General features: G+C 60.2%; 1 protein-coding gene across 2 annotated transcripts; it reads left to right on the top strand.

Moving 5' to 3' along the window:
• The first annotated feature begins 15,737 nt into the window (after window positions 1-15,737).
• DUSP9 (dual specificity phosphatase 9) lies at window positions 15,738-24,367 on the top strand. Of its 2 annotated transcripts, none has more exons than XM_028094406.2 (4): window positions 15,738-16,302; window positions 21,379-21,780; window positions 23,288-23,737; window positions 24,042-24,367. In XM_028094406.2, the coding sequence occupies exons 2-4, from the start codon at window positions 21,414-21,416 to the stop codon at window positions 24,365-24,367; spliced, it is 1,143 nt and encodes a 380-aa protein (XP_027950207.1). In that variant the 5' UTR covers window positions 15,738-16,302; window positions 21,379-21,413. The 2 variants fall into 2 exon arrangements, with proteins under 2 accessions (XP_027950207.1, XP_087885029.1); XM_088028903.1 differs by lacking the exon at window positions 15,738-16,302 and adding an exon at window positions 20,799-20,820.
• The last annotated feature ends 3,627 nt before the right edge of the window (window positions 24,368-27,994 follow it).

Here is a 27,994-nt window from a genome sequence, read left to right as displayed (position 1 = left end):
AGTACCCAGGAATTCTCGGTAGCATCTCTGTAACATCTCTGTGAAGGTAAAATTATTCCACAGTCAAAAGCTCATTTTGCAAAGAAATATTCTACAGAAAAGGAGGGAGTACAAATGAACCAGATGGGCAAAATCCAACAGTAAAAAAGCAAACAATCTACTTAGAAAAATAGACAAAAAAAATTTCACCCAAGAGGCCACACAAGTGGCAAATAGGGGCATGAAAAGTTGCTTGACTTCATCCGCCCTCAGGGAAAGGCACATCAAAAGCACGAGGCGGGGCGCCTGGGTGGCTCAGTTGGTTAAGCGACTGCCTTCGGCTCGGGTCATGATCCCAGGGTCCTGGGATCGAGTTCCGCATCAGGCTCCCTGCTCAGCAGGGAGTCTGCTTCTCCCTCTGACCCTCCCCCCTCTCATGTGCTCTCTCTCTCTCTCTCTCTCTCTCTCATTCTCGCTCTCTCAAATGAATAAATAAATAAATAAAATATTTAAAAAAAAAAAAAAGCACAAGGCAATACCACTAGGCTTCTACCAGCAGGGCTCCAATAAAAAATAGCAACAGTAGCAAATGCTCATGGGGCAGCCACTCTGGGAGACAGTTTGGCCGTTTCTTTTCGAAAACAATGAACGCCTATGAAGACGTAGCAGGAGGATCTGTGTGACAAAGGAACAGCTACATTTTGACCGCATTTCAGAAATGCACACGAGTGCACACACGCGTGCAGATGACCCCACTGTCGTCTGCTGGATGTGCAAGATGCTGATGCTCGGGGCAACTGCCTGTGAATCAGATTATTTCAAAAGAGTAAATTCCAAAAAATACTCCAGGAAACAAAGGAGGCGATAGATGAGAAATACCAGCAAATTGGTGATAACTGTTGACACGGGCTCATCAGTCTCCAGGGGCTCCAGGGCTAAAGTAACGATTCTCTCTACCTTTGTTTAAGGTTGACAGTTTCCATGATAAACAGTTTTCTTAAGAGTCCCTGCTAAACAAATGTCTGTTGAATGAATAAATGAAGGATTAATGAATAACCCCAGTCTAAACCTGGGGTTCTACAGATAATGGAAGCAAGACTTAGGGAGGGAGAGGCTCGCTCAAGGCCGCACCGAACAGCAGAGGCCACGCCAGGCCGCAAAGCCAGGGCTCCTGATCTCCAGTCTGTCTAGCTCTTTTTGAAATATATTTTTTTAAACTTTACACAAGCAGTACAGAAACACAGGCTCATTGTTAAAAAAAAAAAAAAAAAGGAAAGGGAAGGAAAATTGACCATAAAGTAAGGGCTCCAACATGGGGTGAGGGGAAACAGAGTTCCAACATGGCGGGGGCAGGGCCTGAGGGCTCCCGCATGGGGGAGCTTTCTTCGGGACATGGCAAAGGGAGATGCCAGGGACGGGGGCACAGGCAGCTGGACGGCCTGCCGCCAGTCCGAGGGCTCTGCCACAAGAGATTTTCTCTAAGAAGAAATTACTAGAATGTCTGGTGTGTTTGAATGTCTTGAGAGAACATTTACACACCAGGACGAGTCTAGGGTTGAATTAGTGATAAGTGCACGGGAAGCTAAGCAAACAGCTAGCCAAAGGACAATTATTAACTCCTGGGAAAACAAAATGCTGTGCAGAGAAGAAAAGTAACCATGGCTTGCATGGCTTCGCTGTGAATGGCATTTATGTAGCTGCATAATTTTCAAGGATGGGGAGCGAGAGGGGGCGGGGAGAGCAGAGCCCGGGTCTCCCAGAGGAAGCACTGGAGCCCACTGTACCGTAAGGGCGTCCGGGTTGGGCAACCTCAGGCGCAGAGGTCTGGTAGCGGGATGGAAGGAAGCCCACAAGATGGTTCTCAGGATGTGGCTGGTCCCTGTTCCAAAATGCTCCCGGGCCCCGAGGATCATCCCTTTGCTCTGCACACTGCTCCCCTGACTCCTGCCACATCCCCTGTGCCTCCTCTCATGCTGAGGAAACAGAACTCCCTGCCCCATCTGTGCTGCTTGCCCCTCGCTTCGTCCTGTCTCTCCCGATGGCCTGTCCTTGCTCCCATCTGTGGCCAGCCCCTCCTCGGGGGCACCAGCCCCTTTCCACGAGCCCACCCCAATGCCCACCCTTCTTGCAGACACCAGCCTGTGCACTTGCCAAGCCACGGACACCCCGAGGCTACCCCAAGGAGAGCACTCCCATCTGGCCGCGTGCTGGACAACGGGTCAGTGACACGGAGGAGGACACTCAGCTCCCTGGGGCCAGAGCGGGAAACGGCTACAGAGCCTGTGGCTTTGGTGGCCGGTGGGGTGCCTGGGGGTGGTGGGGTGAGTGGGGGTCCCCAGGAGCTATGTCCACAGCCAAGACCCTGTGAATGTGACCTTATGAAGACAAACGGCCTTTGCAAATGTGATGAAATTAAGGATCTGGAAATGAGCTCCTCCAGGATTACCAGGGAGGGCCTTAAATCCAATGACCAGTGGCCTTAGAAGAGACAGAAGAGAACTAGAAAGAAAGTCGTGTGAAGACAGAGGCAGGGATTGGGGTGGCGTCTACAAACCCAAGGACACCCGGAACCCCCAGAAACTGGAAGAGGTGGGAAGGAGCTTCCCTTCGAGCCTCCAGAGGCCCTCCAATACTCTGATTTCAGTCTTCTGGCCCCCAGAACTGTGAAAGAAGACATTTCTGCTGTTTTAAGCCCCCCGCCCCAGTCGTGGTGATCTATTAGGGCAGCCCCAGGACATTCCTACAGTGACAGAAAGAGGGATGTGAGAAAAAGATCTGTTCCTGACCCTGGGAGACAAGGGCCGTCAGCCTCCGCTCAGTAAGTGGCCCAGGTGCAGCCCCCCAGTCCCCCCTCACTCACCGTGAGGGCCGGGCCGTGGGGAAGGAGGCACAGGGGCCCAGGGGGCTCCCCTCCAGCCACCACCTTCCTGCTCACACACCTCCTCCCACTTGACTGCCACCCACCCCTCCTCTGACACAGCTCTGGCCAAGGCAGCCAGTGCCCTCCATGTTGCCAAACCAAGTGGTCCTCATGGCTTCAGTCCTCGAGGTGCCTGACCTTGTCCCTGACCCTCCTCCCTGCAGGCCTGACAGCCCACATATGGGTCCATCTGTCTGAGGCCTCAGCTCTGATCTCTGGCCTGCACTGGGGGTGGGGATAGCAGAGGGGACCCAGGACAGCATGACAGCTTTATTCTCTGAGAAGTCCTTGGGTTCACATGTAGACACGGGGGGATGGCACTGTGGGCAGGAAGAGCCCACAGAATGTTCGTTCATGGGGACGCCTGGGTGGCTCAGTGGGTTAAGCGTCTGCCTTCGGCTCAGGTCAAGATCTCAGGGTCCTGGGATCGAGTCCCGCATCGGGCTCCCTGCTCAGCGGGGAGTCTGCTCCTCCCTCTACCTCTGCCCTCCTCTGCCCCCCACTGAAGCCTGCTCTCTCTCTCTCAAATAAATAAATAAAGTTTTAAAAAAAAAAAAAAGAATGTTCATTCATTCCGGCGCACAAGGAGGAGAGGGCCACAAGGCTTCCCATGCAGGAGCCTCGCGCTGCAGAGGGGTGCTGGCTCACCTGAGCCCCACCCCCTCCCCTCAGGGGCAGGCAAGCCTAGAAGAAGAAGCCAGGCTCACCACAAAGCCAGGTGCCCAGAGCTTCTGGCCCCAGAATGGCCTCACGGCTCCACGGGCACTGCCACCTAGGGCTTCCAAAGAGCAGGGGATCAGAGAGGCAGGGCCCTGCCACAGCCATGCTGGCCCCAAGGGGCTCTGGGACAGTGCCTTGGCCCAGGTGCACCCTGGGCTTTGGGCAACTTGCCCTACATCTGAGCAAGCGTCCGGCTCCCCTGCTCGAATGTCACTTGGTTTGGATCACTTTGCTATCAGCCCGCTGTGGATGCTTCACTATTTGGGCGCATGAATGGCTGAATGGATGAAGAGGCCCAATGCTCCCTGCAAGAGCAGGGGGCAGGGGATGGTCTGGGTAGCCCCCCGCAAAGGGCCACTGCCATCCAAGCATGGTTGCTGTGCCCTCTCCCTCTTTGGGGGGGGGGTGGCCTGGGGATCAGGGACATGGCTGACAGTGTCCCGGGGACAAGGGGTGTCCTGCTCAAAGCCCCACTGCCTAGAGCCTGGGAGGGCCCTGGAGACACATTACTGAAGTCCAGCTCCAGCTCCTTGCTGCCCGTGGATCTGATTCTCTGCCCCATGGTCAGGTCTCTGGGACCCCCTCTCAGGGCACCGGCCTCTGAGCTACTGCCTACCAGGCCTGGAGGCCACAGGCAAAGGGGCCCGGCCCGGAAGGCATCCTGTCCCTAAGGGAGGCAGAGGAGCGAGGGTGTTTGGGGGACACGTGAGGAGGAGCTGGGAAGGATGAGTGGGGAGCTGACAGGGGTGAGGGTTTGCTTTCCTCCCCAGCCCCTGGCACCCCCAGCTGTCCCTCTCCCCATCTGGCTGGCCTGGCCATCCCTACCTCCCTTCTCTCCTTGTCTGAGCTTGGCCCCAGATGGGTGGGCAAGGTGGCTGAGGCGCAGAGGGAGGGCAGGTCAGCAGCAACGCACCCACTCTGCAGCAGGGAAGGGGCCCAGAGAAGAAGTTCAGGGGGAAGCCAAGCGGCCAATGGCGAGTGAGCCCCTCGGGAAGGAGGGGTCCACGCCAGCAGTGTGCTGACTTTGCCGGGAGCAGGGGCCCAGGCAGTGCCTTCAGGCAGTGGGCACCTCCCCCAGAGCCACAGTGGGTATCATGTGGGCAGAAGGAGAGCAGGCTTTCTCCTGAAAGTCCATGGACACATCAATCGGCACCAAGAACCATTGGCACAGGGCTATCTTTCTCCATCTCTCCTCCCATCTGTCCCCCGCTTATTGGAGCCAGGGGGCCTGGAACCTTCTCTGAAAGAGGCGGCCTTACCCACTGCAGGCAGGGATGGTGCCCTGATTGAGAACCTCGGCCCACGTCTCTGCCAGCTAGCTCAGGCAGCTGGCCCACTCAAGCAGGGGGCCCACAGCAGTGCCCTAAGCTGGCCTCGCGCTGCTGCACGGGGATGCCCAGGAGCTCTGAGTTCACAGATCAGCCCCTGGTCCCCTGCGGGACCAGGTCGGAAGCCAGTGTGGGTGGGAGGTGTCTGCAAGGGCCACAGGTGGAAGGCAGGGTCCTGGAGTGGGGGCAGGCTCAGACAGCAACAGCCTTGGGCATTTGCCCACGCAGGGAGGCAGAGTCAAGGGGAAGCAAGGTTGCAACCAGAAGAGAGGGAATGTGCGTCAACTTGGTGCAAAGGTCAGGTATGACTGGAGCTGTAGCAGAAAGGGCAGGGGCCAGGAGCCTCAAGGGGCGGGCAGGAAGGAAGCTGGGTGTTCTGACCCTGGGGACTTCTCCCCCACCGCCTGCAATTCCCTGTGCCTAGCCCAGGCTCACAGCAAGCCCCAGACCCGCGGGCCCCACGGCCCACCTACCATCTCACAGGAATGCTCTGGGAAGCCCTGATGTCCTCCAGCCTGCAAGGGAGGGGTCCCTCGCACACACCCACCACCCAGGCACTCTCGCCAAGCGTCTGAGCCATCCCATGATGCCTACAGCACTCCTCCGCCCGCTCCATGTCTAATTCAGCTCCGGCTGCAATTGCTTCCTCCACTTCCCTCCTCACCCTCCCTCAGGCGCGCACACAGGCCTCCTGCCTGGAGGCTGGACAATGGCCCCAGCACCCCAGAGCCCTGCTCCCTTGAGCACAAATGTAATCTGCTTGGGGGTTTCTGGAAAGCTCTGGCCCTTTCCCTCTAGCAATACCCTGAAGGGCTGAGTGAAGGTGGGAAGACACACATATACAAACACATGCACACACCTGCTTTTGCCTTGCACATCTGGGTGAAAATCATTTGATCCCCGTGGCTGGCAGGCAAGGAGGCTGGGCCCTGCAGCCCTGAGACTCTCTGCACCATCAGATCTTGGAAGAGAACCACTCCATGGGACCTGCCGAATGATCCCCAGCCTGCTGGCCCAGGAAGGTGGCTGGTCCCAGAAGTGAGCTTCTCAGGGGAGGACTAAGCTGGCCGACACTGGGCACTTAGGGCCTCCCTCCCCCAGCGGGCCTAGCCCACCCCACCGCTCGGGGACCAGGGCTGTTGGGCCCTGCCCTACCTTGCCCACCTTCCCCTCACCCGCCGCTTTGAAGGTACAGAGAGCCAGAGGCTGGCAGAAGAGGGGGCGAATTCAGCCAGCTAAGAGGGGCCCTCGTCAGGAGTGACAGGCAATGCGAAGGGGCACCTCCTTGATGTGTCTTGAACAAAGGCGGCAGCTTCTGGCGGCTCCCTTCCCCCAGCCCCTTCCTCTGACACAGCAGCCCCAGGGCCTTGTCTGTCTGGCTCTGCTACACCTCCAACCTCATTTTACTCTCAATAACACACGTGCATTCATGCCCCAGGGCAAGAGTGTTCAGGTCCCCCAACAGGTTAAGCATTTCCATGCCTCCATGCCTCCATGCCCTTGGCCTTGCCGGTCCCTCTGCTCCCCCTGGTGAACTCCTGCTTCAAGACCCCACTGTGGGGCCTGCCATCTGCAGCACTTCCCCCCCACCCCATCCTGCCCGATCCGGATTTTGTGGATCACTTGTTGAAAGCCGTCTACTTCCTCCTGGGTCCTCCGCGACCATCTCAGAAACTCTCCCCAGACCTAGAATATTGCTGGAAGGAATCAGGTCAGTTCAGGCACACGTTAGGCGCCTCCTCCCTACAGATAAAGTCTTAGTTAGCATAACTATCAATTACTACATTGGGATGCATATTTAGGAAAAGCTATCATTTAGAGCAAGGTTTAAAGAAATGCCATAAATGAAGAATAGACTAAGGACCTTGTTTTAACGTCAACTCGGACCCACTAGTTGCTTATAAGATGTGTTTGCAAACACCTCTTGCTGGAACTTCAAGCTTCCTTATCAAAACCCCCAACCCCACCCGTGCTTTTATGTTGAAATTCCAAGCAGATGGGAATGTTCACCAGTGTCTTCCCCTCTTTTCCACGGAGAGGGGCAGAGGGAAGTTAGTGCAGGCTGCCCTTCCTGTTCCTTACTCTGGTTCTAGTAGAGCCAAAGGCAGCAAAGCGACCTCCCCTGAATTGAGTTTTCTTTCCCTCCAAGACCTTCTGCTGCTGCTGCTCCCCTACAACATGAAAACTACAAGTGATCCCAAAAAATTCACTTGCATAAAAAATCAAATCAAAACATTCATTTCAAGAACAACAAAAACTTCTCATGGTAAAGGGTCATTCCACCAAAAAGACATGGCACTCCTAACTGGGCAGCAAAAACTGGTAGGGCTGGAAGGAGAAATAGACACATCCACGATTATAGTTAGAGACTTCAACAATTAACAAAACAACCAAAGAGAATATCAGGAAGGCTCTAGAAGGACTCGACTACACCGACAACAAACAGGATCTAATGGGCAGTCACCAACCACTCGACTCAACACCGTCTTGTATATATATACGTATGTATATATATATATATAAGCGTGTGCGTGTGTGAGTGTGCGTGTATCTCAACCTTAGCAGGCTCCCTGCCAGTCTGCCTGGATGGCTCGGGAGGTGTATTTGTGTCCTGTGAAGGTTTGTGCTCACCCACGCGTGGACACCACGTGACTGCCCTGGTCTCGAGTCTGCGCTACCACGGCGTTACTGATCACATACGTTTTAGCACCAAGACGAGGAACGAGCTGCGGCACCCAGCCTTCTCCCTCAGCTTGCCGCGCGCGCATAGCCCCCTTCCGCCCCCACCCCCCCCCCCGCCCCCGCAGCCCTGGGAGTCAGCCAGCTCTCTGGACACATCTTTGGGTCCATCCAGCGGGATTTGGGGCAGTCACGTGGACACCCCTCCTCTTGTCCCTCCCAGACGACAAGCACGCCCATGAGTCTTCGGTTTCTGCGGTAAGAAAGGCCTGCGACCGCCTGGTCACAGAACTTCCGGCAGAGGCGTCCTGGGGACCCCCAGTGGGCCCACATGGCAGTTCATCTTTCCCCTTCCCTGCCCGACTTTCCTCCCCAGCTTGTGCCCAGCCGGCACACACTCAGACTTCTGAGCAGAAGCAAAGACGAGGCCAGAGGCAGCCACGGGGTCTGGGCCCGCTGCCGGCAGCAGAAGCAGGATGGGTGGGCAGCTGAGGAGCGGGGGGCAAAGGCTGGGGCGCACCAATGGTGCCTGTAGACCATAGGGTGCACCAGAGCACAGAGGAGAGGTTTGCAGGCTGGGCCTCGCCCCAGGAATTCAGAGTCCTCACCTGGAGGCAGGACAAGGCCACAGGAGAGCACCAGGAGCGAGGGAGGAGGAGGGGGGCAGCCCCTGGGCAGGGCCCAGTGCTGGGACAGTGGCACGGGAGCCCCACATGTGGGTGGGGGTCTCCCAGAGGGAGATCCGGTTCTCAATCCTCTCCGTGCCCCCCAGTGGGCCAGCCTAGAGCCAGACACAGAGTGGGGTGCTGTGAAGGTCTATGTGGGGCTTCACAGCCACCCCAACTTGACCACATTCATTCAGGAGACACTTGTGGAGTGCTCGCGGCGCCCAGGCCCGGAGGCCAGGTGCGCTGGAGCCCAGAGGCATCGGCAGCATCTCTGGGCCAGCCAGGTGGCCAGGCACAGGGGACAGACAGGGAAGCCCTGTCTGCGTGAGAGGGAAGCAGGATGACACCTGAGGAGGAGGCGGCGAGGTCTCCACAGGCAGAGAATACTCTGGGTTACCAGGGCACAGCGCCAAGAAGCAGCCCGGTGAGGGTGATGGCCGGGCCCGACGCACGCAATCCAAGGGCTCGGCTAGGATCGCTAGACGACTTCTGCAGGTGCCCCAGAGCCTCCTGATTAAGAAACAGAAACACAAAGCTGACAAACCAGGAAGGGACACGGAGATGTGGGAGTCACCATGGGCCGCCCTCACCCCGGCTGCTGGGACTCGGACTCAGACGACAGGGCTCTGGTCTTTTTGCTTTTCTTCGGGAGTCGGATTGAAGTCATCTAGCAATTCCAGCCAAGCTTTTGGATCCACTAGCTCCCGGGGTCTACACACGATGCTTGAGCCCATCTCGGAGCCACACTGGGTGCAACATGACGTGGCCACTCTCCTCCAAATATTCCCTCAACTCACAGAGGTGACTTCCCAGGCAAGGGCCACAGTGGTCCGGAGCTGGGAGGCCACGGATGGCCTGAGCCAGATGGTCCGAGCAAAGGGAAGAGAGTACGCCCTTGCCAGGCGGAGGGGGGCCCGTGACAGTGACAAGCAGTGGGCATGGCAGGTGAAGCCTTGGCCAGATGGCAGGATGGTGGCAATGGATTTTGCCCATGGGCCGGACATGAACTGGGGACAGAGGGCATGCCATAGTGAGCTGCAGGATGGACTCACAAAATACAGGTCCACCTCCATGGAGCCTCAGAATGTGAGCATATTCAGAATAAGGGAAAGGGACACAAGACGTTCTGGTACGTTCTGGTCACCACCAGTGGAGGCCAGTGGCCTGCAGAATGTGGACTTTGTCTTCAAGGCCACTCGGGGCCAGTGAGGGGTGCTGAGAGAGGAGCGTGTGACGACCTCTGCTGCAGGATAATAATTGCTGCGTCCTCCACATGGGGGGGGCGGGGGCTGAGCCTGGAGGCTTCCAACAGTGGGGGGGGCAGCAACTGGCAGGGACAAGAGGTGATGCCCTTGAAGCTCTTTAAGTGGTAAACTCATCAGAAACTGTGGGGGCGGTGGAGACAGAGTTCAAGTCCCTCTGTCATGGGGATCTGGCTGACTCGAGTGGAGACAGCGAGTTCCCTGTGGGACACGCTGCACCTGAAGGGCCATGGGGCACTCAGGAGGCAAAGGCCAGTGGCCAGTTGGTGCTGTGGGTGTGGCCCCCAAGAGACACTGTGATGTCGTAGTCATCACCCAGGATGATGGTCATCCGGTAGGAACACACAGAGGGGACTGAGGGCCATGATGCCTGAGACAGGCTTGGGACAGATGGCCAGGAGCATGGGACAGAGGAGGAGAATGTTCCAGCAGGAAAGCACCAAGGGTCTGACTAAGAGGGCACCTCAGCAGGCAGCATATGGGGCAGAGGTTGAGGGGAATAGGAGATCGGGCCACTGAGGGCCAGGAAGAGGACTCCGCCTCTCTCGAGCATGGACGCCGGGTGATTGGGACCCCCGCTGCCGGCGGCTTTGACCGGGTAAGGGCCGAAGTATGGGAAGCTCTCACCTGACTGGTCTGAAGGCTCTTGATGGTGCGGCCACCGGGGACTGTGGGAAGGAAGGTGGCCAGGAGCAAGGAAGAGGTCGTAGAGGCTGAGAGTGGGGTTCTGAGCGTAGCTGGCGCCGGGCCCAGTGGAGGGGCACTGACAAGCAGGGGCTCGGCGGGCCGTTTTAAGGATGAGGGCTGGCACAGCAGGAAAGAGTCAAGGCCCCAGGAGTGGACCTGCCATCAGGGGCTGAGGGGTGAGGAGGAAAATCTCACAGGCCCTGGAGTTTGACGGGAGGGTGGCCGAATCTTGTCAGGAAGCCACAACTTTGCAAAGCAAAGTGATGCCAACTGGCCCTGGGCTCTGGGAGGCGGGTGTGGCAGAGCGTGTGGCACCCCCAGGCCAGAGGTCAGAAGAAAGCCGGGTCACTCTGAAGGCATGGGCATCACAGGAGGATTTTGAGGGCTGGTTAGGGGCTTGGGCAGAGGCAAGGCTGGTGCTGGGGAGTGGGGGAGGGGGGCCAGGGACGGGAGCCATGGGGGAAGGGTAGGCTTGGCTAAGAAGGAGACAGCATTCTGGGCACATTATGTCCCCCTTCCTGAAGATATTTTCTGGATAATTCTATCCCTTGTAATCTGCAGAGCCCGTGTAGGCCGGCCACCGTGGATGGAGCCATCACTGAGAGCGGAGCACAGGAAGTTTGCTCTGACAATTGGGAAGTCATCTTAGGCTTAGAGCCTCAAGGGACCCCAGCCTCGACACACCCCCTTTCTCCTCTGGGGCTGCAGAGAACAGGCAGCTCCAGCCAGGGGTGCCACAGGGTGGCTAAGGTCACAGTCACAGTCCCTGTGGCTCTGGCCAGATCTCCAACAGCAGGTCCTGAGAGCTGACTCTTGCAGGTTGACAAGTTGGGCTCTGTGTTACCCTCATGGTCCCACTCCATGACAGCCCCAACAGCTGTCCCCAGAGTGCAGGTACAGTGAAGAGAGGCTTCCACAGCTAGACCAGTCTCAGGCCATTGCTCCAGGTTTGGTGACAGCAGAGTCAAATGGGACCCCGGAGCGGCCCAGGCCGAACCCAGACTCTCAGGGTCCCCACAGGCCCCGTCCTTTCTCCCTGTGATGATGGTGTGATGCTGGCAGGTCCTGAGCACTCACCACATGCTGGGTATCGTGGCTGAGGTCCTTCTGCGCTTCCCCACAGGAGACCGCAAGCCCGGAGAGCCGACTCACCACACCACTGAGGCACACAGTGACAGAGGGAGATGGCTCTGAGCACTGGTACCCTATCATCTGCAGGCAGATGGAGGAGCCCTGCAGGGGACTCAGCGACTCATCACAGTCCCCCACTGGGAGGACCGATGTGAAGGCCAGGCTGTGTGCCCGACCCTGAGCGAGGGACCTTGGCTGTCCCCTGCCCACCCGAAGCATCTCCCGGACAGGCCTCACTGACCCTCACCTCTGAGCGGACGCGAACAATCCCTCGAGCTTCCTCGCCGGCAGGCCCTGGCCTTCCCTCTCCCTCTTCTTCCCCCTCTCTCTGCCCAGGGGCTGCCCCGGAGGGTCGGAGGGTCGGTGGTCACACGGGACCACATCTGCGCCACTCTCCCTGCACTGGGTGCTCTCAGGATGCAGATCAGCCACCAACGTGGGAAGCAGGTACTGCGGGGTAATAGCAGCTCTCTAAATTTAGACCGGAAAAATCCCCATAGAGCTGGCAGAAATATCCTGAGCCTTCCTTGTGGCAAACCTCTCAAGCGGGAAAGTGGGGAGGGGGAAGCAAGAGCTGGGGGCTACGTGGAGGATGGGGGCAGGGCCAGGAGCTGGGGTGAGCCTGCTCCAGGGGCCGGGCTTCCTCACCCTGGAGCCACGGCCTGGGGCTCTACCCTGGCGAGGGCGGCCTGGATCCACCGTCCTCCCAGGCCCTCTCCGCAGACGGTTCTTTGCCGTGGACAGCTCTCCGGGGCCCCTGTGCACCGAAGGGCTGCCTCCTTCCTTGCTCTGGCTGGCTAGCCGGCCACGCTCCTGCCCACCCCCACCGCCACCCCAAGCCAACAATGACTGGGACCAGACTCCAGCCCCCAGGGCAGAGGCAGTCCCTTCTATGGAGGCTGCAGCCTGGCTGGGGGCCTAGACCTTGCCTCCCTATGGAGAGGAGCAGAGCAGTGCTCAGTGCCCCTTGACCCCAGAGCAGCACATACCCCAGCCAGCCTGGTGTCCTGCCTTGGTCTGGGTGCAAGGAGGCAACAGGGCCCAGGCTGGGCCACGCATTGTTGAGAGCGGAAGGGGGAAGTGGCCGATGGAAGCAGCCAGACCGATGGGAAGAGGCAGACCCCTGAGGAGCAAGTTTGGGGGTGGGGACACAGCACCCTCAGGAACCCCCGCCCCAGCCCCGCAGGCATCTGAGCCAGGGCCATAGAATATCTTCTTTCCTGTGATGAGACGCTCTAACTCGAGAGGGACGGTCCTGGTGGGGGTACGGAGAGATGTGGCCAGAAAGGCAGATGGGCCACTCACGGAGGCCTTCCTCAGAGCAACTGGTGGAGGGGGGTCTGCAGCAGGGGAGCAACTCCCTGCAGGCTCTGGGTACCGCCAATCTCTCCAGCCATTCTGGCTCCCCTCTCTTCTGCCCCCCCCCCCATTCATCCCTCGACTTCCCTTGGACAAGCCCAGGAAGTCATCTGCTTCCCTCTCCTCCCCTTCCACAGCATGGGGGCTGGAGGGGCTCCCAGCTCTGCTCCCCCTCCTCTTCCCACTCACCTCCCTTCGCCTGTCCAGCCAATGGGCGTGGGCGTCTGGCTCTCTCCCGGTAAAAGGATTATATCATCTGTAATGTATATCCAGACAGGCGCACTGCTTCTCAGGAGGACAAGACAAGGAGAGGGAGCCTGCACAGCTGGCCGGAGGGGGTTTATAACCAGGTTATTGAACCTGAACCTGAGCCCTCCCAGAATGGGGTGTTAATGGCTCCCGAGGTCACAGCCCCTCAGAAATCAATTTGCCCTGCGGCTCTCCTCTCCCTCCCGTCTCCCTCCTGTCTCCCTCCCGTCTCCCTCCCGTCTCCCTCCCGTCTCGCTCCCTCCCCCCACCCCGCCTGGCCCGGCTCTCACCTTTTCACCTGCAAGTGCAGATCCTGGGAGCCGCCACAGAGCCATTTGGTTCCAAATGTCTGGCCCTGGCCCTGTTGGGATCTGCCACTGGCAGGTGGGGTGCTCCAGAACAGGGTCTAGGCTGCGCTCCAGAAGGCATGGCACTGGTAGCAAGATGGGTCTAGAAGACTCTCGCTAAAGCACCTCAGATGCGGGGCCTGTGACCGAGTGGTGGGGTGGCAGAGTGATGGCAGCCTGGGGAGGGGGGGTGTTCCTGTGGGCAAGTGGCTTCAGCTGCAGACACTGCTCTCAGCGGTATGCCTCAGGTGCGGTGCGCCCAAGTGCCGGAGCCCCCCAAGCGGGAACAGGATCTCCATGCTAGGACCAGATGAGGTAGGCCTCTCCTCAAGGTTTTGCTTGCCTGGAAAGTGGCCCCGAATCGGGACCCGAGAAAGGTGTGCTTCAATACGTAGGGCTGTCCTCAGCCGAAGGCCCATCGTGCCTGGAGCACCAGAGCGGGGCCGGCGGATGGTGGCACCTCCGGGCGAAGGATCTTTCCATCCCCAACCAAGGCCCAGCTTTCTGTCCCTCCACGTTGTGTAGGGCTGGCAGCTCTTGGGGCATCCTGCAGCGTGCCTTAAGGTTCTGGTGGAATAGGGGGCGGGGGTGCAGAGGAGAGAGTAAGGCTTAGAACTGCCTGGTAAGTCCGCCAGAGATGTCTGTCAGGAACCCACAGGAGCGAGCATGTGGGCGCGGCTGCTCTGGAGACGGAGGCCCAGCTGTGCCTTGAGAACAGCCTCGACTCTAACACAATTGGCCTGGCGCTCAAGTTCTCCTCAAGAAGGTTGTGCATTTTATTCTCCAACAGGGTACAGGCCAGGCCTTGCCAGCCAAGAGAAGTCCCTGGGGGTGAAGAGACAGGCCCCATTTCCCTGAGGCCGAGCAGGCCTGTGCCTTTAGATCTCCTGGACCAGCCTGGCCATTTGTGCCATGGCATTCTTTCCTCCAGCACTGGAGAGCAGAGGCGCGGTGGGAGGGCTGGGGTGCGAGCTCTGCAGGGGTGGGGGGCGGCATCATTCAATCCAAATGTTCCTCCTCCAGTGTTCAGCCCTGAGTCACTCCAGCGCAGAGTGGGGGTGGGGAGGTGGGGATCGGGTATCCAACCTTTCCCAAAAATCGTCTGAGTCAGCTCACCAAGACTTTACCGGGGGCTGACTGACTGCCTTGGGCCATGGGCACAGCCACTGCGGATCTTCCCCCAACAGGAGGACCACGAAGGGGGGGGGGGGGAGGGAGAAAGCCAGCCCTGTCTTTTTTGGTCTCCGTATGTTTTCATGTTTTGCCTGATAAAATGGTCCTCTTGCCACATGGCGCGGCGATTTCTCAGCAAAGGCCCCTGACTTCAGAGCAGCGGCGGAGCCCTGATGCTGAAGGGGAGGTGAAAGCACCAGCCAGCGGCTACCCCCTGGAAGGCCTGGGGGCCAGAGCAGCGAGTGGGCTATAAGGGTGCGCAACTGCTGAGGCTGGAAGGGGTCGAGGGGCAAGGTGGGTGGCAGCGGGACCCTGCTTGGGCTCACACATGGTGCACTGGAAGTGCAGCAAAGCTTGGAGGGCCCTGAGAGAGGACGGGGTCCTCCCCTCTCCCCAGCTGCCCAGACGAGGAAACTGAGGCACCAGACACATAGCCGCCCCTCTCCTCTCCTTTCCAGGAAGTGACTCAGGGGAATTCGGACAGCCGCAGGCAGGAGCCGGGCAGCCAGGCCTCCCTTGGCGGCCCCCTCGCCCATGGAGCTCCTGGCACCCCAGCTCAGCCCGCCTCCCTCTTGTCGTCCCAGCCTGGCCTCGCCACACACTGGAGGCCCTGCCAGCAGTTAGCCCAGGACAGCCCACAGCATCACGCTGCTTCTCAGCATCCTTTGCGCCACATTCCAGGGGGGACCCCAACTCGCCCATTACTCCCCCGGGAGCCCCCTGTGTGCTGCGCCCTGCCTCCTCATCCCCTCAGCGGTGAGACCGAGAACCCAGTGAGTCTCCTTGTTGACACTCAGCTGGGGCTTCTGAACCCAGTCGGGCTCTGCCACCACATCATTGGGTGACACCAGGAAGCCACTGCCTCAGTCTCCCCAGCTGTCCCACGGGAACAGCCCCCTCTGACTCCCAGCCTGGTGTAGGGTGTAAGGACAAAACGAGGTCCTTGATGGAGATGCTCATGGCCTTTGCGGCAGAGGAAAGCAAAGTGCGCCTGGTGACAAGGCCCCCTCTCGGGCCCACCGGCAACGTCCCGGCCCCACCCCTTCCAGGCACTGAGGCTCAAACGCTATTATTATTAGCCAGAATCTGATACGTGAGAATGGGAGAGGACAGGGCAGAGGGACCTGGGGGTTGGGGGGAGGGGCGGGATTTGTGGTACTGTCACCTGGACCTTATGCCCTCTCCCGTGTGGCCATAGGAGGTGGCCCTGGGGGCCAAGCTGTGCCGGGTCCTCCATGGGCCCCTTGGCTTCCCTGGCTGGAAGGGGAAGCCAGCATAGACTCTTCGGCGCAACCCTCCCCCAGCCCAGGTCCAGCCTAGGTCAGGTCTCCCAACCCACTCCCGAGTCCTAAGCTTGAGGGGCCCCACGCAGCAAGCATCCCACAGAGGGTCGCTGGCGGGCGGAGCGGACAGTCTTGCAGGTGGGGGGAAGGCGGTCGGGGGCGGGGAAGGTGGAGGGAGACGCCGGGCAGGCCGCGGTCCCTCTCCGCTCCCTCCCTGCGCGCCGCCGGCGACATTGCCCCTCCTGGGCAGGGGGCGGAGAAGACGGCGACGGGAGGGGAGGAGGCGGCGGCGGAGGCGGGATTTGGAGTTTCCCTCCGCGGCGGCGGCGGCGGCGGCGGCGGCGGCGGCGGCGGCGGCGGCGGCCCCTCGGCTTCAGGCGAGGCCGCCGCCTGAGGCTCCGGTGGCGCTCGGCGGCAGCGGCGGTGGCGCTTCCCGCCGCCTGGGCTTCGGAAACTTCCCGGCCGCGACGCGCGGAGCCGGCGCAGGAAGCCGAGCGGATCGGGGGGGTGAGCGGAGGTGAGCGGAGGTGAGCGGAGCACGCGGCTCCCCGGCACCCACCCACCCCACCCCCACCCAGCCTGGCCGCCCCCTCCGACGTGAGCTCCTCCACCCTGCACCCCAGAGTCTTGCCAGCGCGCACCCCACGGGGCCGACGCACGCGCCCCTGCGAGACCCACTCGATCCTGCCACCTCACACCCCCCGCATCCCGCCCGTGCAGCTCCCTGTCCCCTGCCACGCACATCCCCTGCCACTTGCACGCGCGCACACAAACCGCACACCGCAGACCTAGTCCCTGCAGTGTACACAGCAGCAGCCCCTAACCCACCACCCACCACTGCCCCAACTCAGGCTAGCACCCATCCCAGCCCATGCCATGCCTCAGTACACACCCAGGCGCGCGTGCGCGCACACACACACACACACACGCACGCACGCACGATACATCCCTGCCATATCTGCACTAACATAGCTCCCCTCGCCGTGCCACCACCATCTCCGACTCCCCATATGCTCATTACAGACACCCCACCCACGATCCCAGCCCGGAGACACTGCAATCCACCTACCCTGAGTGAAGCCCCAAAACTAACTCCTGCTCCAGCAGCTGACACTCCCCACGCCCCACAGCCAGGCCCATTCTCCAGGCACACACCTCTTGCATCCCCAGCGTGCACACTCATACACCCCAACACGTATGCACACCTGCTGGATTTACACTCTCCAGCACCCTGCCCCAACGCCATCGCAAATAGCCCCCCAGCACACACATCCCTGAGTCCCTCCCACCACCACCCCCTGACACCTGGCACACGGGCTCTAGAGGCTGCAGCATTGGGTGGCATTCCTGCCAGGTGCCTCTGGCTCGCCTTTGGCGGCAGCAGCTCACCCACCGTCCTGAGGCCCCCTAGGTGCCTCGCCAAACAGACCTTGAGTCTCCCCAGCGACTGGCTTGGCCTCTTCCCTAAGAGATAAAGAAGGCACTTGGGGTGCAAGGTACCGTACTTAGAGGTCGGCGCGGGTGTGGTGGGGGAGGGGAGGAAGGGAGAGGCGGCCCAGCTGGGACCAAAGAAACGCCAGTTGCCAGGCACGCACGTAGTAGGTCGGTTCCACGAGGACAGGAGTCTGCTGCGGTCTGTGTGCCATCCGCATGTGCGGTAGGGGGGGCCGTGTGTGCATGTGTGCTGCGCGTGTCTGTGGGGTGGGGGAAAGTGCGTGACACGCTCTGAGAGGAAAAGGATCAGCACCGTCCTGGGCTCCCTCGTGCAACAATTGGTTTCATTCATTCATGACTTCTTTGTTAACAAGCATTTCTTCTTCTGCGAGCGCCGGGGCCGGGCGGAAGCCAGGCCTGCACTGGGGGCTGGGGCCAGCTTGGGGCCGGGCGCACACCCGCTCCTGCCTTGGAGGAACTCCCAGTCCAGCGAGGAGACCGACCAGGAAAAAGCAGAAAGCCATCCCCAGCGGAAAGTCGATTTGGTGGAAAAGACACTGGATTTGGCAGGGACGCTGTCGCTGGGAGTTGTGCTCCTGGCCATGTGACTGGGCCGCCACAGCCGAAATCCTGCCATTCGGCCCGGCGGGAACCGTGCATTTCGGGGTGAGGGGTGGAGGGTGAGGCGGGGCGCCGCTCTCCGGAGGCTCAGGAGACCAGAGGGCGCACGCGGCGCGCGCGGGGTCTGCGAGCTGCGGCGTCCCCGCGGCCTCCCGGGGGCACTGGCCGGGCCAGGCGGAGGCCGGGGGCGCCCGGCGGGGGCTGGAGCGTCAGGCTCAGCGCCCACCCTGCGGCGAGCGCGCGGCCTGGCTCCACCCGCCGAGTGGGCCTCCGCGAGGCCTGTGCGCGCAGCGCTGCCTCCCCCGGCCCAGCCCGCCCCGGGAGCGGGCGCGGGGCGGGGCCGGCGCTACAGGGGGCCCGAGGGCCGGCCGGCCCCGCTAGGGTCGGGGGGTGGGGGCCTTGGCTGCGCTCAACCCTGCAGTGCGGAGGTGGCAACAGGTTCCAGTTTGTCCTGCTGCTGGCGCAGCGGGCGCTGCTGGCGCCGGGCACCGAGTGCTCACTTGCGAGATTGAATACCGCCCCCCCCCACCGCCGACCGTTTTCTCCCGGTTGGTGGGCTTGCCAGCGGCGGGAGCAAGGTGCAGGGGAGCCACTCTTAAAGGCGTTGGGAGCCGCAGGCTCCGGCACAACCCCACTCCGGGGGGAGTTTCTTGGAGCCAAGCTTCCTCTCCCTTCACCGGTGCTGAAGTTGCCTACCCACCCCCCACCCCACCCCCCGCCCCGCACCCATCATCTTCCCAGACAGACTCCCCTGGCCTCCTCCAGGGACCCCTCTCCAGAAAGCATGGCTGGGCACCTCAGGAGCCCCAAACTGCAGTTCTTAGGCATTGCAGCTTCAGGGAACTGAGGCCTGGAGCACAGAGGAAGGAGACTACAGGAAGGCTGCCCAGAGGAGGGCACCTGGGGGAGGGGTCCCTGAAAAAGGAGCAGAATCTGAACAGGCCTGGGCTGGGGGCAGGAGGACACAGCGCAGCTCCCTGAGGCCCCTGGATGAAGCCAGTAGGACTCATCCCAGAGGCCAGGCCATGGTGGGCTATAGCCAGAGAGGAGTCCCAGGCTGGCAGCGCCCCCCCTCCCCGCGCGGCCAGGGAGGGAGGGAAGGAGGGGGACACTGGAGGCCCCTTCGAGGACCTGGTTCTCTGTAACCTGTTCTCTCCCTAGTATCACTTCCCGGGTTTTCTCTGTTTACACTGCGGCTTAGGAGAGGAGTCTTCATCAGTGGCACTGAACTTGATTATCCTAAACGTTGGCCCTCCGGTGGTTTTGCGTCCTTCGTGCCTTAGTTACACATCTTGTGGTGCCCATCCTGTGTGCCTTCTTTTACTTAGTTCCTTGGGATAGATTCCCAGAAGTGGCCAGACGGTGGAGATTTCTTCCTAGCTCTGGATGCATATGACCAAGTTAATTTCCAGAGGGGCCATACACATAGAGCAACGGGCGGATTTCGCGGCATCCTTGGCAGCGCTGGGAGTACTCAATTTGAGAACATTTTGCCAGTGTAACAGGTGGGGAATGCTACCTTGTTTCTTAAATTTGCCTGCCTTCCATACCTGAGCTTGAACCTTTCCCGAAGGGTCCTGTACCCAGCTGCGTTTCTTCCCTCATGCAGTCTTTTCTGGTTCCTTGCCCATTTATCAGAGTGTTAACCTTTTGATTAATTTGTATGAGCTTTATCTTATCTGCTGTACATTTTCCTTCAACTCTGCTATTTGCTTTCAATGGGTTTTAAGCAGGGAAGGGACACATCACACCCTGCATTATCTTGTTCAGTCTCCCTGTTTATTACTGATCTATCCGGCTAAACTGGGAGTGCCGTGCAAGCAGGGACCCTGTGTATCCTGCCTGTTTGTCAACCTGTGTCCATGCAAGGTATGGAGGCCACTGGCCTTTGATGGACAACGGTCTGGTGCAGGGCAGAGCGGGGTGGGGGGTGGTTGAGGCTGACAGGTCTCCCTGGAGGCAGCGAGCGAGGGCTTTGGAAGCTGGGACAGCAACCTGGTCAAGAGTTGGCCAATGCAAGCCCTCAGCTAGTGCAGGGAGCAGAAGGGAGAGTACAGGTGTAAGGGATCAATTTAAGTAGAAACTACCTGGCTCTTGACCAGGGGGGAGGCATATGGAGATGCCAGGGATAACTCCCGGGACAGTAACAGGGTAAGAGCAGAGCACCCCAGTTTAGGACTGGAGGCTCAGAGCTCCTGGGTGCCTTGGGTCACCGCCTGTGCGAGGGAAGCCCTGGCGGGGGGGGGGGGGAGGGCAGAAGCTGTCATCTGCCCGCCTAGCCCTTGGGCAGAGTTCGGGGCCAGAAGATAGCAGTGGGTTTCTGGTCTTGCTTCCGCCTCCCCTCCATGATTTCAACGGCATCCCACAGTAGCCTAAGGTGGTGGCTATGATGAGTCCATTGTATAGATGGGGTCACTGAAGTCGAGTCGTGGAGGACATGACGGTCCAGGGTCAACGAGGGAGTAGGGCTGGAGGCAGCTTCTGGGACAGGGGCACTGGGTTCTTAGCCCTCCCCCTCCCCCTGCCTCCAGCAGCCGACTGGCTCAGGGCAGAAGAACCGAGGCTGGGCCCCTGCTGGGCCCCTGACCTGCCCTTGGCCTCTGCCCCCGGCCCCTGTCCCGCTTGGGTGGAAGCCCCAGCTCAGCGCGCCACTTGAGGGCCCACCCGACTGCTTCGCTGGCACCCGTTGGCTCGCTGGCCCCCCTGAGCCCGCCCCCACTGCCCCGCCCCTCAAAACGGCCACTCCACGTCCAAAGGCAGCGGCTTCCAAGGTGGAAGCTGGGTCCCGCTGCCAGGAAGCGGCCTGCTTGAGAGCGGCGCGGGACTCGGCTTCCACGTGCGCGCCTGCTCTGCCACCCCACCGTCTTCCCGGGAGGCCCGGGCCCCAGGACGCCCTTACCGGGGAACGGCGCCCCGCGTCGCGCGCTGGCCTGGGCTCGGACGTCCACGCGCGGCCGCCCGCCGCCCGACCACGCTCCAGGTCTCTCTCCTCCTGTTTTCTCCTCCACCCCCCCCCGGGGGGGCCACCAGGGCCGGGGCAGCTCCGAGAAGCCCGGCTGAGGCCCTTCACCTCGCGCCACCTCTACTCCCCGGGTCCGCCTCTCCCACGCGCACGTCCCCAAAGTCGGAAGCTTGAACTTGGGGAGCGATTGCAGGCAGGCCGAGCGAGAACCGCTGGAAGGGGGTGTGAACGGGAGGCGGCCGAACCCTTGGGCCGCCCCAGAAGGGGCCGGGAAAGGACCCGCGGCTCTCAGAGGGCCCGTTGGACACCCGGCCGTCCTCTTCGGGAGGCCCTCTCACTCTTCCCTTCCCGGAGCGGGCAGCAGCGCCAGGCGCCCGAGTGGCCTGCCTGGGGCGTTTTCCTTGGGGAGCCCGAGGCGCCCTTCTGCGCCTCCTCGCTGTGGGCGGTGGAGGGGTGTCTCTGCGGGCCCCTAGGCGTCCGCCTGAAAGATACGGGGCTCGGCTTCACGCCTTGGCCCCTTGGCGGCCGGGCGCGGAGGACGCGGGCTCACGCTGCGCGTCTGCCCTCTCTCCGCAGCGCCGGCGGTCCGACGTGCCAGGAGCCGCGAGCCCATGGAGGGTCTGGGCCGCTCGTGCCTGTGGCTGCGGAGGGAGCTGTCGCCCCCGCGGCCTCGGCTGCTGCTCCTGGACTGCCGAAGCCGCGAGCTCTACGAGGCGGCGCGCATTGGCGGGGCGCTGAGCGTCGCCCTGCCCGGGCTGCTGCTGCGCCGCCTGCGGCGGGGGAGCCTGTCGGTTCGCGCGCTCCTGCCCGGGCCGCCGCTGCAGCCGCCCCCGCCCGCCCCGGTGCTCCTGTACGACCAGGGCGGGGGCCGGCACCGGCGCGGGGAGGCGGAGGCCGAGGAGTGGGAGGCCGATTCGGTGCTGGGCACCCTGCTCCAGAAGCTGCGAGAGGAAGGCTACCTGGCATACTACCTACAGGGTAGGTGCGGGCGCTGGCGCTGGCGCGGGGGAACCGGCCTGGGAAGGGCCCTGGGCCCTGGGAGGTAGGGCCACACCTTCCAAGGGGATTCCCAATTCATTTGACCTTGGGCCAGCCCAGGCTTATTCGTCTAAAGTGGAGGTGAGATCCCCTCCCCTGAGCACGACCTTGGGCAAGCCCTTCACCCTTGGGAGCCCCAGTTTCTGAGTCTGGAAAATGGGGAGAATCGGGCTGACCTGCCCTGGCTTAGGGGATGCTCAGGAATGGAGTACCAAGGGCGCCTGGGTGGCTCAGTTGGTTAAGCGACTGCCTTCGGCTCGGGTCATGATCCTGGAGTCCCTGGGATCGAGTCCCGCATCGGGCTCCCTGCTCGGCAGGGAGTCTGCTTCTCCCTCTGACCCTCCCCCCTCTCATGTGCTCTCTCTCTCTCATTCTTTCTCTCAAATAAATAAATAAATAAAATCTTTAAAAAAAAAAAAAGAATGGAGTACCAAGTACAGGCTCCCAATCGCCCCCCCCACCACCCCGTTGATGTCACCACCTCCTGCAGCTGCTCACCGGCAAAGGAGGCAGGGGCCACAGGAGGCCAAATCCCGCTCTGCAAAGGCTCTGGAACCGTGAAGGGGAAAGTGAGAGAGAAAGAGAGAAAAGTAGTGAAGGCAGAAGGAGGCAGAGATCCATCCCATCATAGTCATGGCAGGGCTGGCGGGTGGAGGGGAATAGGCTGAGACAGGCCTCTGGGCCCCTTGATGAGCCAAACACACACCCAGAGGTCCAGCGTAGGGACAGGGTTCCCAGGAACCGACAGAGCCAGCTCCCCACCTCCCCACCTCCCCATCAAAGGGGGGAGGGTCATTGGACTGTCATCCCTTGCTCCATTCTGAATGCACAGGGACGCAGAAACAAAGCAAGTGTTGGATCTCCAGGCCCCGCCCCTAGCCCAGGAAAAAAGTTATTTGTAGATGAAGGAGATGCCTGCTTCTTGGGACTTTGAATCAATCCTGATAGAATGTTACACTCTCTCCCAGGCTCCCAGCTCTTGGGGTGCTCCTGGTTGAGCTGGATGGGACATGGCCACCCAGGCAGAGAACTCACCTTTGAACCTTTCCCCTTTTTAACTGATGGCGGTTGTCCTCCCCAAGGTTGGCAGCACATCTACACTGTCCAGGCCTCAGGCCTGCCTCCGCTAGGCCCCGGGGCTGTAAGATCCTCTGTGAGGGGGCTCTGCCTACGCCCAGAATCTTGCACCCCCCAGCAGCACAGTGGGTACTCGCTGTCTGGAGGAATAGCCACCATCACCGAGTGAGGGTGGTCGGGCTGCCCATAGTGCACCCCATGGAACGCCAGTATGGATCAGGCTGCTGACTCTTGAGTTCCCTTTGGGAACATCTGCAAGCCCCCTTGGGTGTTGGAGTTGTCTGGGGTCGGTTTACTATCCCCCTGCCAAGGGTGCTTGGCCACCCAGGTGGCCAGATCAACAGGGGACTCTCCCCTTCTCCCCTCCCAGGCGGCTTCAGCAGATTCCAGGCAGAGTGCCCCCACCTGTGTGAGACCAGCCTCAGCAGCCGTGGTGGCCCAAGCACAGCCCCGGTGCCCAGCCCAGTGGTGGGGCTGGGCGGCCTGTGCCTGGGCTCTGACTGCTCTGATGCAGAATCCGAGCCTGACCGCGACTCCATGAGCTGTGGCCTGGATTCAGAGGGTGCCACCCCGCCCCCGGCGGGGCTGCTGCCATCCTTCCCTGTCCAGATCCTGCCCAACCTCTACCTGGGCTGTGCCCGGGATTCAGCCAACGTGGACAGCTTGGCCAAGCTGGGCATCCGCTACATCCTCAACGTCACCCCCAACCTCCCTAACCTCTTCGAGAAGAACGGTGACTTTCACTACAAGCAGATCCCCATCTCAGACCACTGGAGCCAGAACTTGTCCCAGTTCTTTCCTGAGGCCATTGCGTTCATTGGTAAGTGGGCTCTGTCTCCTCCTCCCTCGACCCACCCCCACCAGGCCTGGCTCCGGGCCTCCGCCACACCCTCCGGAAGGCTCCTCCTGGGCTCAGCTACCATCCCCAGAGCCCAAACCTGGACCGGCACTTCTGGGGTCGGGCAGGGCTGGGACCAGCTCCCAGAGGCCACCAGCGAAGGCCCTAGGACTCCTCAGGCAGGACAGGGCTCCCAGGCCAAATGTGGCCAGAGCAGCGTGGCTCGGAGAGCAGGGCCGGGGCCGGGCCCGCACATCATGCTGCCTCCCACTCTGCCCTCGCCTAGATGAGGCCTTGTCCCAGAACCGCGGGGTGCTCGTTCACTGCCTGGCCGGCGTCAGCCGCTCTGTCACCGTCACCGTGGCCTACCTCATGCAGAAGCGCCACCTCTCACTCAACGATGCCTATGACCTGGTCAAGCGGAAGAAGTCTAACATCTCACCCAACTTCAACTTCATGGGGCAACTGCTGGACTTCGAGCGTAGCCTTCGGCTGGAGGAGAGGCGCACCCGGGAGCGCAGTAGCGGGGGGCAGGAGTCCGCGGCCTCTGACCCACCCTCCTTCTTCACCACCCCCACCAGCGATGGTGTCTTCGAGCTGGATCCCACATAGGCGCCCCCCCCGTTCCAGCCCCCAGTGGGTGCCCCTGACCACCCATGTGCTGGGGGGAGGTGGGAGGGGGCTCAGCCGGAAGCAGGGCGGGAGGGGGGGGAGAGCGCAATACCTCAGGGGAGGGCTGTTGGGAAGAGGCCGGAGCCAGGAGCCCCTCCCGAGCGGCCACACGGGGAAAGACCTGTCCTACCCACTTGAAACATCCGCGGGAATCCTATTAAATGTGCCTATAAGCCGGGCCCAGGGCCACCAGCCTGACCCGCGCCGCTTGCGGGCGGAACCACGCTCCAGAACCTGCCTCTTCTGTGACTGTTACTTTTTCCTTTGGGGGGAAGGCAGGGGGGGGGGAATTCCCATTCCAAGGGACCATTCCAGGTGGCTGCCCGTTCCTGGGCCTCGAGCCTCCCTGTAGCTTTTCCCTTCAGAAGGGTGTGTGCCTGTTCTGGGGACCCGCTCCCAGTCCCACCCCTGTCCCCAAATGGCTGCTTCTGGGGAGGGGTTCACCACCAGTCAGTCGCCTCTTGGGGCTGAAGGCCTCCCCGGGGATGTGCGCTTGGAGGCGAACTGGCTGCCCAGCATCAATGTGGACAGCCCGTCTCTGGGTGGCTCCTGGCTGGGCAGCGCCACAGGGGAGGGTGCTGGCCCGGGAGCTGCCGAGCGGGTTCCCGGCCACACATCTGGCGCCCTGTTTATCCACTTGACATTTGAAAAGATGCTTTTTTTTCCTCTTCCCCCAGATGTCTTAACGGGATCACTGGGGCTCTTTGTGACTGAGGGTGGCCAAAGTGCTGCCCGGGGAGATGGGGGTCTCAGAGCAAGAGCTGGGGGCGGGGAGGGGGAAGAAGGCCTGGATTTTGCTGCTGCGGGTCTCACATAGCCACGGTTGGGCGGGGAGGCAGGGAAGGGGCCAAGTTGCATATACAGAGTCATTCATTGCAGGGCGGTGGGCGGCGTGCATGCACGTGTGTGTGTGTGTGTGTGTGTGTGTGTGTGTGCGCGCACGCACGCGCGCATGTGTCAGTGCTCACACACCCGGCCTATAGGGCCGGCAGTCCTCACGCTTGGGAATCCACACCACGGTTGCTTTCTTTAATTGTTCCTGAATAAACACTTTCTGTAAGATACTAAGCAGAAGGAACTGCTTCCAGAGCACCCTGCAGGGCTTGGGGGAAGGCGGGGAGGGAGGCCTCATGAGAGGGGCGGGGTGCGCGGAGCCCCACGCTGGGCTGGTTGGGGACTTGAGCACCACCCACCCTCACACCACTATTTCCCATCTGGCCCCCACACAGCTCTTGACCCGCGGAGCCCCTACCCTGGGCCACACACCGCTAGGGACAGACCCCGTGGAGAGAGCGAGAGAGCAGGGACCCAGCAGTGACCACAGGGCTTGGCAGCTGAGCCCCAGGACTCAGTGCAGAGTCAGAGCTGAGCCTCAGGGTGACGTGATGGGAGCCACACGAGGACGGGGGCTGGGGAGGGTTAGGGGCAGACTTGCATGGCCAAGCTCATGTCCCTCTGGCCGACACACTGTGGAATTTGGTCCTTGGACTGCAAAGGCCACCTGAAGTGACAATTGAGGCTTGCTCCTCCCTGGCTTCCTGGCCTCAGCTCTAGACAACTCCAGTGCCTTCTGCACACTGAAGCTGGAGTGCTCCCCTTAAGGCCGTGATTGCTGGGGCGCCTGGGTGGCACAGTCGGTTAAGTGTCCAATTCTCGGTTTGGGCTCAGGTCGTGATCTCAGGGTCATGAGATCAAGCCCCGGGTCCGGCTCCATACCCAGCGGGGAGTTGGCTTCCCCTCTCCCTCTGCCTCTGCCCCTCCCCCCGCCACACACACTCGCTCTCAAATAAATAAATCTTGAAAACCATGATTGTCAACCACAGAGACATGGCAAGAACCAGGAGCCCAGGCCACCCCTCCTCCTTGGACACCGTCTTCCTATAACGATCCAGACACCTCCCATGGGGGCCGGGAGATGACACCTGGGCCCCCACATAAGGCCAGTATGCCTGAAGGGCAGTGTTCTCAGTAGGCATGGTCGGCAGAATGCTGCCCCCCCCCCACACAGGTGGCTACATCCTAAATCCGGGCCCTTGTGAATACGTTACCTTAGGTGGCAAAAAGGACACTGCAGATGTGACTAAGTCAAGGCTCTTGAGATGGGGAGACTGCTGGATTAGCCGGGTGGGCCCGAACACCATCATATGCATCTTGACAAGGGAAAGAGGGACACAGGAGAGTGAGAAGGAGACGTGGCAATGGCAACAAGGGTCTGAGCCAGAGAGAGAGAGATGGGAAGAGGCTACATTGCTGGCTTTGAAAATGGACAAAGGGGCTGCAAGCTAGAAGCTGCAGAAGGCAAAACAACAACAGATTCTTCCCTCGAGTCTCCTGAAGGAACACAGCCCTGCCGACACCTCGAGTTTAGTTCGGTGAAATCTGTGTTGGATTTCAGGCCTCCGGAACCGTAAGAGAATAAATCGTGCTGTCTAAAACCACTGAGTCTGTAGCAATTTCGTGCAGCAGCAGCAGAAAACAAATGCAACTGGTGACCCAGGAAAAAAAATAGCCCACCAAAAGAGGGGAGGATACTTGCTTCTTTTGACCTTGGATCTGAGTAGAAGTGGGAAAAAAAGGGAAATTCGGCCCTCAAGAGCTTATAGCCACAAGGTGAAATTTTAATTGAAAGGATCTAGGCATAGAGTACTTGATGCTCCAGAATTTTCTTGGAGGAACTAAGGGACAGTGATCTGATTGGGAGTGCAGCTCCGGGATTTGTCTGGAAGCTTCATTTGCTTAGCTTGCACACGGATTTTACTTAGATTGGAACAGCCCAGTAAAAATAGCAAAGTTTTAAAAATACATTTTTTAAAAGTTCTAAGTGAAGTGGTCCAGAGGGAGTATTGCCCAAGAGGGCAGCAGAAGCAAGCATGAATCCTCTGTGCAGGGGTGTCCTTTCAATACAGGCCTGTAAGGTGGGCTGGGATGACTAGAAGGGGCTGTAGTTGGGTATTTGCCTTCTGCTAGACTCTGATAAAACTCCAATAGGTCAGGATCTGATGTAATAGTTTGTCCTAAGGGCAGGCCTCAGTAAGAACAGAATGCTCTGGTGTATTTCAAGATGTCTACTTTTCCCCTCCCGCTGCCAGAAGCATGAGACTTTTCTTGAATCTTCACTGTGCCAACCTGGTAGGGCTCCTGGAGATAAAATTCATAAAAGTGTGGGGGCCTCCTTAAGATCAGGCCCCCCCCCCCGGATTTTTTTTTTTGAACTCTCAGATGTGTCCACACTGAACCTCAAGCAATTCCTCAATTAAAGTTCAGGTTTTCCTACCCCAGCACTGCTCTGCGAAGCTGTGGTTCTCTGTCTCTGCCTGTCCAGTGTTTGGAGCAGTGGTTTGCCCTGTGACCTCACTTCTCTGATGGATCTGAGAAGAGCTGCTCATTTTTCAGTGTGTTCAGCTTTGTACTTGTTCATGGCATGCAGTGGTGACATCCAAGCTCCTTCCATGCTGACCAGAAGCCGGAACTCACCTGGGTCTGTTGTGATTGGCTGATTTTTTTTTTTTATCATTATGGGTCGCATTTTATGTTTTTTTCTGCTTGAGTCAGAAAGCCTGGATGGTG

Source organism: Eumetopias jubatus, unplaced genomic scaffold, assembly GCF_037043125.1.
Source record: "Eumetopias jubatus isolate StellerSeaLion01/CBP00866 unplaced genomic scaffold, mEumJub1_p1.0 scaffold_11, whole genome shotgun sequence".
Taxonomy (NCBI): domain Eukaryota; kingdom Metazoa; phylum Chordata; class Mammalia; order Carnivora; family Otariidae; genus Eumetopias; species Eumetopias jubatus.
The sequence above is the reverse complement of the archived record's forward strand: the minus strand, read 5'-3'. Positions and strand labels throughout refer to the sequence as shown.

Bases quoted from the DNA above. Each gene is read 5' to 3' on its own strand.
- DUSP9 (XM_028094406.2), top strand. From the start codon at position 21,414: ATGGAGGGTCTGGGCCGCTCGTGCCTGTGGCTGCGGAGGGAGCTGTCG. The intron at 21,781-23,287 runs GTAGGTGCGGGC...CTCCCCTCCCAG, and splicing joins CCTGGCATACTACCTACAGG to GCGGCTTCAGCAGATTCCAG. The intron at 23,738-24,041 runs GTAAGTGGGCTC...GCCCTCGCCTAG, and splicing joins TGAGGCCATTGCGTTCATTG to ATGAGGCCTTGTCCCAGAAC.